Source organism: Poecilia reticulata, chromosome 10 (assembly GCF_904066995.2).
Source record: "Poecilia reticulata chromosome 10, P_reticulata-male-v2, whole genome shotgun sequence".
NCBI classification, from domain to species: Eukaryota; Metazoa; Chordata; class Actinopteri; order Cyprinodontiformes; family Poeciliidae; genus Poecilia; species Poecilia reticulata.
In genome coordinates, this window is record NC_088839.1 from 10,854,347 (window position 1) to 10,866,240 (window position 11,894).

Here is an 11,894-nt window from a genome sequence, read left to right on the forward strand (position 1 = left end):
ATGTCTGAGCAAAGTGTGTAGGAAACACACTATCCTACACAAAGTGTGAGAAAGTGTTTCGTTCTTTCACAGCAAGGAAACGCTTGCTCTGTGTTTCCTATACAGAGCAAAGTGTGTAAGAAACACTTTGCTCTGTGTAGGAAAAGCATAATCAAAGAGCTTGAACATTAACAATTCATTTAAGCCTGACTAGTTCTATACCTGCTTAAGAAACGTGTAGATTAAATGTCTGTTGTTAAAGTGCTTACAAAACTTGCAAACTTATTACAGTGTATACTAGCATGCAAGAGGAAATCAGCAGGCTTTGTGCTTAGAGGCATTACACTTTGCAGTGACTAACTGCTCTAAAGATAGCCCTTTATGACCACTGAAACATTCTTTAATTAGACCAGAGGTAAGAAGAGGATGTCAAAAGTCTCCTTGGCAGAAGAGGTACTTCTAAAGTCTTAGACTTTATGGTTAGGTCTTTTGTAATGTGGAGACAACCCAGCAAGCTTCATTTGTTGTTAATCTGCTATTAAGTGAAGATGAGTTTAACCGGAGGTCCCATTAAAGAAGACGTGATGGCGTGGGAGCCAAAAAAGTTAGCAGACTACATGAGACAGGTGAGTTGATTCACGCGCAAGAAAGTTATCCTCCAGTGTTTTACGATAGTTTTACAGTCTATTACGTGAAGTAGCTAATGAAGCTAGGTAAGCTAGGTGAATTTAGCATGTCAGCTAATATGTCACAGTGTGTTGAATTTTTCAGAGGTTTTAAACACCACAATAAATGAGTTTACTGATCTCTGCAAAGTTTCAAATAAGCTACATATGATGTTGGTGTTTATTTAGAAGTTACACTAAGCCAAAATGGGTGTTTATGAAAGATACAGCAAATTTTAAAGGTGTGTGGAACTATCTCTAGCAGAAATAATTAGAATTTTCTTGTAAACAGTAATCATTCTTGCACGTTGCAACTTTTTCCTCATTTAGATTGTTCCACCCCAATGATAAATGCTTATTTTGATTCACTACAACTGGCATGCGACATTTGAGGTTCTGTAACTTTCTTAAACATGGGATGGTGTGACCTCAGCAAATAGTAACAGCAAACAGAGAATACAAGCAACTACACAGGCCACTTTATTGGGGACATTATTGGGGACATTTTTCTAGAATCAAGTTTAATTCCCTCTTACCCTTAAAACCACCGTTATTCTTGATGGCGCAGATTGAGGAAGAAGTCAGAAACATTCCTTCACAGTTTTTGGTTTGCTTGAAGTCAAATCATTACCTGATTAATTGGCTATACATCCAAGTTGCAAATCTGCAAATCCCAAACAAGATGGTCATAAAGGGATGGTCTTTGTCACCAACAATATTCAGGTGGGATGTGACAAACAATGCTCAGTGGTTACAACTGCACCCAAAGTATGTCAAGAAACAATTTTCATCTCTATTATACTACCACCGCGATCCTAAACTATTGATACAAGGCAGGATGGTTCTGCTGCTTGTGACATCTGAAATCTTGTCACATCAAACCCAGGAGTGTTTTTCCAAACTGTTATAATCCAATCTTAGTGAGTTTAAGAAAATGTATCCTCAGTTTGTTTTTCTTTGGTGTGGTATCTGTCGTGCTCTTCTGCTGCTATAGTGAACGTCCTTCAAGTATTGATGTGCAGTGAGTTATTTGACAAAATGTTACCTTTCTCTCATCTATGTCCAAGGTCATCTAAAGTTACTTTTACCCCCTATTTTGATGCTTGGTTTTAACTTCAGGAAATCGTCTTTACCAAACTCTAGATAAACGCAACGAGTTGCTGCTATGTGATTGGCTAATTTTCTGTGTGTTTTAACAAGCAACATATTTTGCAGTTGAATATCTTCTTTTTTCCTTTTACTTTAAAACGATGCATTTGATGTTATTTTGCAAATGACTTTAGCAGTAACGTGGGCAGAAACAGTTGTGCGTTCAGCGAGTCTTCGCTCCATGGCATCAAGACATGGCTGAGCATGACTGGCTTGGCAAATGCTACACCACTGCTTTAATAAAAGTACTTCATGATGTTCAATTTGACTGAATGCTGTAATGGTTTCGATTCTTTTATAGGGTGCAACGACAGATCGTATTGTGTCGTATGTTGTTTTTAACGTTGCATTTATGCAATTTTAAAATATTAAAGACAATTCCTTTTCTGGAAATGACGGCAAACCTGAGAATGCAAAGAGCAGAAGTTGTTTCGTCATTGTATTGAATTGATCCTAGTTGCAGTTTATTAACAAAATAATTCTCCAAACGAGAAAGGCAGCTTTATTTTCAGTCCAAAATGAGCATAAAACCATATGTTAAAACCTTTACTTAGTGCTTCATCAAACATACTTTTTTGTTTTCTCAGCTCAAGTTATTCGGCTGTGACAATGTAGTGTTGAAGAGGGGCATAACTGGAGCACAATTTCTGGTGAGTTACTTTTCAGCTCTCGTGGTCTTCAACATTTTCAGTAATTATCTTGATGAGTAACAGACTTTCTTATTTCCAAAACATGCAACTCATTCAGCATATGATCCAGCGTGATCTTCAAGTGTTCCCAATCACCTACGTCCCGTGAGTTTGGCATAAATGTTATTTAACTAGAATCAGAGCAGGTCGTAGTGCAACAAGTTTAAACTGTTGATATTATACTGATTGTTTGGCTCTCATGGTTTGCAGAATACTTGCCAAAGTTCAAAGAGATCTCAATAAGCAAGAAACGAGGAAGAGTTTTGGTTCCAAGTAAGTAGGGAGATGTTATTTATGTAATCTGAAATCGAAACTAACCACAAAAAAGGAGAACTCACCTTCATTTAATGTGCAGGTCTAAGAAAAGAAATCATTTGACAGAAGGTAAAAACCCATCCCTTAAACTTTGCAAATAAAATCAATCAACCGTATTTTTTGCAATTTGATAGCAATCTAATTATTTTTCATTTTTATGCAGTGCAAGGTGAAAAAGTCTGGGGTGAGCATGTAAGTGAAACACTATGTAGTTCTGTTTTGTTTGTTTTAGTTACAAAAAAAACAAATATTACATTCAAGCAATAAAATTTTCGGAAACCCTTTATTTGACAGGGTGTGCATAAGACCGACACGACACTGTCATGAAGATGAAGGAGTCTTAATAAATGTCTATGACTGTTGTTATGAAGTGTCATTCGGAAAATGACACTTTTAATGTTAAGTTGTTTTAAAAGATGCATTGAAAGTCCATTAAAAGTCCCAACATTGCATTATTTTGTAAATAATGACACTTTAAAGCAAAGTTAGCACTTTTAATGGACTTTCAATGCAACTTTGCATTAAAAGTGTCATTATTTACTGAATGACACTTCATGACAACATTCATAAAGAGTCCTTCATATTCATGACACTGTCACGTTTATGACAGTGTCATGTCAGTCTTATGTACACCCCGACTTATAAAGTGTTACCAAATTTCCCATGTGACACAAAGAGGTAAAATATAATAATTATGATCAAACTTTATACGCATATTAGCTAAGTTAGATCTCTTTCCTCTGACTAGGACAGTGAAAGTGACTATGAGGAGTTTAACGAAGAAGCAGGAGATGGAAACTACATTGTTCCTCTTACTGAGCCACTCACAGCAGATGATCTGCATAAAGCCAAAGCAAGAGAAGATCACAGGCTTCATCCAGTCTTTTCACTGCCTGAACCCCAGAGGGTGTCTAAAGTTCACAGCCTTCCCACAGGTAATGAAAAGCTTCCATGAGGAGAAATGTGTTGAGAGCACAGAAACTGCCGTTTACTTCTGAGCCAATTAATGTTTGTTATTTCTCATTTCAGCTCACTCATCTAGTTTTCAACAAGCCGCAAATAAGAAGCCAGGAAAACCTCCGGTTCCCCAGAGAGCCTTTTCAAGCTTAGGTATATACAGTTCATAAAAGGAAGTTTACATGTTGCTAACACGTTTCTTTAAATTTCACATTACCTATAATTATCCAGCAGAGGGCAGTGTTGCTTTGGATACTGGCCCACTTACTAGAAGGCGCCCGCTACCAACAGTCCCACAGCGACATGTGTCTAACAGGTAAAATAACCTAAAAGAATTATTGGGGTTTAAAGTTATTTATCTGTCCTCATCTTTTTTTCTCTTCATTTGTTTTTACTTCTTCTTTTTCAGGGCAAATAATATAACTCCCCATGTTCCTGTACCAACATCACACGTTCTGTCAAACCAACCAACAAGAACAGAAGGACATGTCAATAAGCAACAAGTACAGGTAAAATGGTAGGGATTTATATTGAAGTTAGTTACACAAAAAAGTGCATTTTCAATGTCAAAACAGCAGATGGCGATGTTGTACAATACAACAGCAAAAACCTTTTCCTAGTCTGATACAGAACTTAAAAACACTTTTGTTTTAACAAGACAGGTTACTGTTATTATACATGCTACATATTCTGTCTCTACGACTGTAAAAGCATCAAGCAGAAATGTAAAAAAGATGTTTTGTGTTTTACTGCGGCTTTTCTCTCACTGTGAATCCAGGCTTTGGATCCCAGCTGGTACAAGGGAAAGATAACTCGAAATCAGGCTGAAGTTTCTCTCTGGGAGGTGAACAAGGTTCGATGCTGCATCATTCTCTCTGTTGATAAAATATTCAGACACACAGAGAGATGCACACATTTCAGCGAGACATAAAAAAAAAAATCAGCAATTTCATGAGTGTGTGGTTTCATCTCTCGAAGGATGGAGCATTCTTAGTGAGGGACAGCTCACACGGCTCAACACAACATCCCTACACTCTGATGCTGTTAAATCAAGGCAAGATTTTCAACATTAAGATCCAGAGACAAAATGATTTCTATTTCCTCGGAAATGGCACAAACAACACTAAGGTGAGCTAAAATGCACTGCAAACCTAAAAAAAAAAAAAAAGATCTGCTTTATTTAACTGAAAAGTTCACATATTGCAGCACACCTCAGGGAATGTGTGATGCCGACTTGTGCTGCGCTGCGTCATTAGGTCCCCGTCATTTTCAGTGTGTGCTGTTGTGCTTTAGAGCTTCCTCAGGGTGAAGGAGATGATTATCCATCACATGAACACCCCGCTGCTGCTCAAAGATGCCACAGACCAGTGGTCTGAGGAGCAGCCGCAGTGCTGTCTGCTGCACCCTGCGGGACTCTGACCATGCCAACAGCAGGCTCAACGTGAGTGCTCGCGTATGTTTCTGTCTTCCATGCATGCAAATTTTTTGCATACATGTGTGTTGCTTTTCTTAGATGTTTTAATAAGCTTCGAATTAAATGTCACAATATTCAAAATCCCAAAAGGTCATTGTTATGTAATTCTCATATTTGCTGCTTTAACTCTCTTAAAAAACAGAAATGAGTACCCTTGATTTGGCTTAGGTGTTGGATATCTTTATTTTATTTTTTTTTAATTATGCACTTTTTTCCACACAGATTACCTTTGCTCCTCATGCCTCAGGTTAGGCTCAAAGTCCGGTCTGCTGCTGCTGCTTCACCGTCTCTCGGATATTTTTTTTTCTAGGAGAAATGCCGCTTTGTCAGGGTGGCTAACAGAGATGAGCAGATCGCATTGCTTCAGATGGGTTCGCACTGCAGAGAGAAACCCAGTATCATTTGTCACTGTAGCCTCGGGTCAATGGCAACTGTTATTGCAGCTAAAACAATCCGCGTAGGGAAAAATGTAATTGTATACACAGTGTATCTTTTTATTCCCTCCTTCAATTACAAACTGCATCAATATGTCATGACTCAGATTTGCTGGACTTCATTTGCTCGCTGACATCTTGATGATCGCTTGTTGTTACTTCCTTGTGACTTACAGTGGATGACGTTTTTGTACACAAAAAGATGAGTACAAACAAATGAGCTCGCACAGAAAAAGCAACACATGCACATATAATCATGTCTTAGAAGGTCTAGGGAATTTAAGATTTGACTTGACACAAAAAAATGTTTTGAAAGTATAGTGTCATGCTAAACCATTCACTCACCTTGAACTTTTATTTATGTTTTGTCGCAGTAGCTATCAAACTTTATGTGATAGACCAACACAAAGTAGCACAACTATGTTCTGTTAAATAAAATTTAGCACAGCTAAAATCTGCAGTTACACAACTCAAGTGGGGAAATTTGCTAACAGATTTCACAATTGTTTGCCTTGCGATAATCCAAAAAAAAAAGTTTTATTTAAGCGTGGGAATAAGAAAGTCGTTGTTGAAAGAAAGGCGTAAGACTTAAGAGTTGGACACAAGCCATGCAGAGCACCCAAGAAAACATGTGAAAGACGGCGTTCTGTTTGGATGGACCTTTCGGCCTATATGCAAAACATCGTGTGTCAAAAAACTGCACAGTGCACATTCATTTCCCACTAGGAAACATGGTAGTGGCAGTAAGGATAGGGAAACTGATCAGACTTGATGGAAAGATAGATGAAGCTTAATAAAAGGCAGTTATGGAAGAAACCATATTGGAGACTGCAAAACAATTTGGTTTACTTTCCAAGAGGACAATGGCTCACAAAATAAAGCCAGAGGGTCCAGATCAAAGCATTCCCATCTGTTAGAACATCTTAGTTGAGATCCAGACCTGAAACTAGATAAAAATCTGTGGGAAAGCCTAAAAACTGCTGCTAACAGATGCTCTCCATCCAATACAAAGAAGAAGAATTAGATATGTCAGCCTCAGTATGTGCAACGCCGGTAATAACACTCACTGAAAACTTGCAGCCATGACTTCAGCAGGATGGAATTCTACAAAGTATTCCCCCCGGGGGGGCTGAATACAAATACACAGCACTGTTATTAATCATATAAAAATTAAAGCAAAAGCTTTTTTTGTATAAAAGCTCAAGAGTTAGTAGAACTTCTGTAGGGCACTATTATCACAAATTTAGTCTTCCTTCATATGACAAAATAATACGTTTTAGAAAATACAAAACAATTATTTGTCATAAAGAGACAAAACCAAACACACCATCACAACAAAGTCCAAGTCCAAGCATCCAGCAAATTTAGTTAGAAAATCCCACGTTGAGTCTGAAAGGAGCTGATGGCTATAAGTGAGCGCGATAAAAAAGAGCATGCTGCTCTGACTGCCAACTTAACCACAACCATCGCCTGAGGCATAATTTAAGTTGCAACGACGTCAGAGCGACTGACAAGACAGCCATCTGCATGAAAATCCTTCAGTTACCCCTATCTACACATCAACAACTCAAGTTCTGCCAGACAGCGCTGTCAAATTAATGCCAATTTGGACTGCTGACATCTGTATCTATAGGAAAATATAAAAACTGCTGTAATATTCCAAGTGTATCACATCTCAGAAATGGAAAAGCAGATGTCTTTAGACTTTTTGGGGAAAATGTAAACGGAGGGGGATAAAAAGTTAAAACATACATGCCAATTGATCCATGTTGTTGGACAGCAAGTCTAAACCTCTCAGGATGTTTTCCAGAGCAGTGCTGATAGGGGAAGTAGCTTGTTCTTCTTCCTTCTCTGTGTTTTCCATCTGAAAAATGCTACAAGAGAACATTTGATGCAAACTATGTGCACACACCAGTCTGGCATTTAAGAGAATAACCACTGCCAATGTTAAAAGTAATGTTACTGTACTGTGATTGTTGTACAAATGTATATTAAAAATAATCTGACCAAATTGAAACTTAATCGTACGTGTATTATAAGTATCAGAATATTCGTTATGATTTAATTTTGTAAAAAATAAAAATTGAATTCAAGTCAGTGATTAAAAAATGACAGATCACCTTGTTACACATACTAGCTTCTTTATTTAAAATATTCATCCAAACAGAATTCATCCAAACAGAATAGAACAGTTTAACACTTGACAAACTCATGTAAATAAGTCATAGCTACTGCACTTTGACATGGAAGCAATAAATCAGAGTATAATTTAATACGACTTAATCTACAGTTTAACTTTGTGATGAGTCAGCTTTTTCAGCACCAGCTTCCATCTGCGGCTGCGGTTCAGCCTCCCCAAAGACAGCCGCCCTGCATCTGCGGTACGCCTCCTGCAGCTCCCGCATACACGCTTCCCCCTCGAAACCGGTCCGCAGCGTCACCATGTCATAAGCCATCCAGGTCAGCTGCACTGCGGGTGGACACAGATGTATAAACACACGCTGTTAAATTAATGGAACTTTTTTTCCCTCCCCCATTATGGCGCAATTAGCTGTAGCAATATGAGTGGCAGAGCAATGTGATTAAATATAACGGCTACACACCTGATATGTCCTCAACATCCTCAATCACTCTCTCCAACTCCTTATTCAGTTTATACATGTCGGTGTTGCTCCGTGAAGGCACCATAGGACATGATGAATCCTCCATATTACGTACAGGTAGCACTGATTTAAAGACATAACTTATGTCGTTACTTTTAAATAAACCAAACAAAGACGTCGCAGCAAAGTTATAGTCATTAATGTCATTAATGAGTCATGCTTTTTATATTGCGCTCCTAGAGAAAGCCGTTAAGACCGTTGGGTTAGCAAGATCTTTTACGTTACCACGGCAGCAGCTGCAGGGAAAACGGGGTAGTTTAACGTCATGACAAAACACGAGAATTACTTACTGAAGCTTATTTTTGGATTTATTCCATTACTTAAATTTTAATACTGTTTATTAGTTTATCCAGAGTTTAAAACTCACCGTCGAAAACCGGTTCGGAGCTCAGAAAAAAGTTCTCGGCTAATTTATAACGAGCGCGCGAACTTCCAGCTTCTTTTTTTTTTTTTGTCGGCCTAGTACATTGCCTGCCTTAAAAAGCAAGCTATTAAATGCTAAAATATGTTGATAAAACGTCAATTAAAATCCCTCTTTAGAAATTCTAAAATTAGTATTTTCAAATTAATTAATGTATAAAACAAGTGTTTGTTACCTCTGACCTCTTGAGAAAAGGACAATCACATTACAAACATGATAAGCAATTTACTTTTTCATGCTTTTCTCATTTTGATGAAAAATTGAGTTGGGGTCCCACACAAAATTTGATTTAGGGAGCTTCCAACTAGCACAAAACCTTCAGCTTAACTGATACCTGCCTTCCCTGGTTCTTTTTTTATTTTGTATTACATGTCTATGTTAACAATGAGACTGTGCATGTTTTGTAAATCTGATTGTTTAGATAGTGCTGCAAAAAAAATCATAAACATAAAAACATGGGAATATATTTGTATGGAAAAAAACAATAAAAAAACTGAAGTTTTATTATAAACACTTTTTAAAAATTTAAAATAAACTTGTTTTCAGCTTGTACATTTCTAAGTGTTTTGTAGCCAATTGTGCACACAAAAGAAAAAAATGAAATCTGAAATGAGTTTATGCCAGGCCATCAAATTGAGTGGAAAATTATTTAAGTGAGAGTGAACAAAACCCCTTGAGGGGACTGAATTAGCTGACAGCAGAAAAAAAAGAAGAGAGAAACCCATAGGCTTCTCACCTTAGAAAAAGCACCAATCAAGATACACTGGGGCGGGGAAATGAGAAGATATATACCTTGTGACAGGTGACACCTTGACATAGAGCAAGGACAAGCAGACAAGGAAGGATTGGAGAAGAACAGTCCTCAATATTAAAACTAAGAAAAACCTATTTTGATGACCAGTCAATATTTCTGAAAAAGAAAGACTTTCAGGAACTGGCAGAACTGTCAGTAATTTTAGCCGAAGAGGAAGGACAACAACAAACAGAGAGATCAGAAGAGGGTAAGAGGTGGAAAGAAACTTGATGATGTCTTCATTTGAGACCCAGAACCAGTCACCTCCTCGTTGTGGTCCACAGTTTCCAAGTTTAGGCCAGGAACCGCCAGAGCTCAGCATGTACGGTGAATGCTACTACCCTCCTCCGTCCCTGCCGAGTCCTCAGCGGACAGCTCCTTCTTCCTATGAACTGAGCGACTACACCACCTCATCTCCAAACCCGTACCTTTGGTTCAACAGCTCCGGGATCAACTCCTCTTCGTACCTGTCCAGCAATGGCCCACCTGGAAATCCAGGCCCACCGTTTGTACCTCAGCACTACGGCATGCAGAGACCCTACCTGGGACCAGCTGGACCTGGCGGTCCAGGGGGGGAACTAAGCTGGTTCTCACTTCCTTCACAAGAAGATCTGATGAAGCTGGTCAGGCCACCTTATTCCTACTCTGCTCTGATTGCAATGGCTATCCATGGAGCACCAGACAAGAGACTGACACTGAGTCAGATTTACCAGTATGTGGCTGATAACTTTCCTTTTTATAACAAGAGTAAAGCTGGCTGGCAGAATTCCATCAGACACAACCTGTCACTCAACGACTGCTTCAAAAAAGTGCCAAGAGACGAGGACGATCCAGGTAACACACTCAGATCAAATTGTGTCTTTATCATTGTACTTAATTAGATTTTGACTGAGTCATGCATTTTGTTGTTTGATCTTAAATCTAAACTGCATCTTGTCCAATAGGTAAAGGCAACTACTGGACACTTGACCCGAACTGTGAGAAGATGTTTGACAATGGAAACTTTCGCCGTAAAAGGAAGAGAAAGTCTGACTCCCTCAACAGTGGTGACGGCGCTTCAGGGCCTCCAGAGTCAGTAGACAGTGAAAGGGGAAGCCCCAAACACCCTGCCCTTGCCATGTCCCCGACACCGGACAGAATCCCCTCCCCTTCACTGTCGGGTCCCACGCCGTGTCTGAGCAGCTTCTTGTCCGAAATGTCTACAGTTTCTACTGCAAATGAGGTTGGGGGAGATGGGTTGACCAGGCCGCTGCAGATTAACCTTCCCCTAGATGGACCACACAGACCCACCCAGCCAGGAAACTTTAGCAACTATTCCCCCAACTCAGGTGTCTCAGAGTGGGTACCGCAGGTACCAGCTCCCTCTGTGCTCACATCCTCACCGTCCCACTCTTCTTTAGGTTACTCTAGCCCCATTCTGAGCCAGTACACTGGGTCCAGTGGACATTTCTATCCTACTCTGAGCTCCACTGGAATCATTTATCATCGAGACGGCACAGAGGTTTAAGGAGACGTAAGGGGAGGGCATGATGTCTTAGGAAAGACTGTTGGAAGGATCTTTCAAATGTCTGGTATTCGTTTTGGCAAAACATAGTGTTTTTTTGCTGACATAGACAGGTGAGAGTGCTATAACACATGAGCATACTAAACGGTGCTCGATTCTCACAAAATAAGCTGATTCAGGTATAGTGGCCTTACATTGTCCAACTGTAAAAAACGGGGCTTGCCTTGCTATCAGATCCCGTCAGCTTTTATTTCAGATATATCTCTGCGAGAACTGCGTCAACATTAGCTGACGAAGCTCTAATCTGCTGACACCATGCCATTCAGCGCTGACAGACAGCTTATTCAGAGGGGTAGTTGAATTACAGTGATGTCAAGATTGTGTTGTTCCTGCGCAAAAATAATAAACAAGTAGTAGTGAGACGGTCATTGTTTTTAGTACTGCAACAAATGGATTCATTTACAGTCTGGGAGTGTAATATAATGGTGGTAGTTGTACTTTGTAAATACTTGTTCTAGTTTGTTACACCTAAATGTTGGTTTGTTTGTTTGTTTGTAAAAGTTTTGTTAAACAGAAGGAGTTAATAAGGTGTGGCTTCATGCTGTATATTGTGTTTTTACCATTAATAAAATCTTTTTGATATACATCTTTCTTCTCATAATTTTTTAAAATAGCCGTACCGGGATTAAGCATTTATGAAGTAATAAATATATCAATCTATTGTCTAACATCAGACCCATACATCTATTTAGACATCTACAAAAAGGCTATAAAAGAGAAAGTGAGACCATAAACACTGACAAAACAACAAAAAACAGCCCCGTCAGTGAAAGCAATGACCAGTAGTGTGG

At 39.0% G+C, this 11,894-nt stretch overlaps 2 protein-coding genes and 1 non-coding gene across 4 annotated transcripts; 2 read left to right on the top strand and 1 right to left on the bottom strand.

Moving 5' to 3' along the window:
* The first annotated feature begins 155 nt into the window (after positions 1–155).
* lcp2b (lymphocyte cytosolic protein 2b) lies at positions 156–5,204 on the top strand. Its single transcript, XM_081611772.1, has 13 exons — positions 156–605; positions 2,381–2,443; positions 2,541–2,587; positions 2,693–2,755; positions 2,838–2,866; positions 2,961–2,989; positions 3,546–3,732; positions 3,827–3,907; positions 3,986–4,070; positions 4,164–4,263; positions 4,533–4,607; positions 4,733–4,882; positions 5,048–5,204. Exons 1-13 carry the CDS (start codon positions 528–530, stop codon positions 5,171–5,173), a joined length of 1,113 nt encoding a protein of 370 aa, XP_081467898.1. The 5' UTR covers positions 156–527; the 3' UTR covers positions 5,174–5,204.
* LOC103470890 (uncharacterized) lies at positions 4,265–8,798 on the bottom strand. The gene is made up of 4 exons (XR_014089343.1): positions 8,693–8,798; positions 7,415–7,536; positions 5,456–5,606; positions 4,265–4,629 (listed from the first exon to the last, which is right to left on the bottom strand). It is a non-coding gene; the product is annotated as an uncharacterized LOC103470890 (transcript).
* Positions 8,799–9,294: 496 nt separating this feature from the next.
* Positions 9,295–11,687, top strand: foxi3b (forkhead box I3b). 2 transcript variants are annotated; one of them, XM_008419584.3, is made up of 3 exons: positions 9,295–9,747; positions 9,824–10,373; positions 10,484–11,687. In XM_008419584.3, the coding sequence occupies exons 2-3, from the start codon at positions 9,860–9,862 to the stop codon at positions 11,044–11,046; spliced, it is 1,077 nt and encodes a 358-aa protein (XP_008417806.1). In that variant the 5' UTR covers positions 9,295–9,747; positions 9,824–9,859; the 3' UTR covers positions 11,047–11,687. The 2 variants fall into 2 exon arrangements, with proteins under 2 accessions (XP_008417806.1, XP_008417805.1); XM_008419583.3 differs by having other exon boundaries at positions 9,295–10,373.
* Positions 11,688–11,894: the final 207 nt, after the last annotated feature.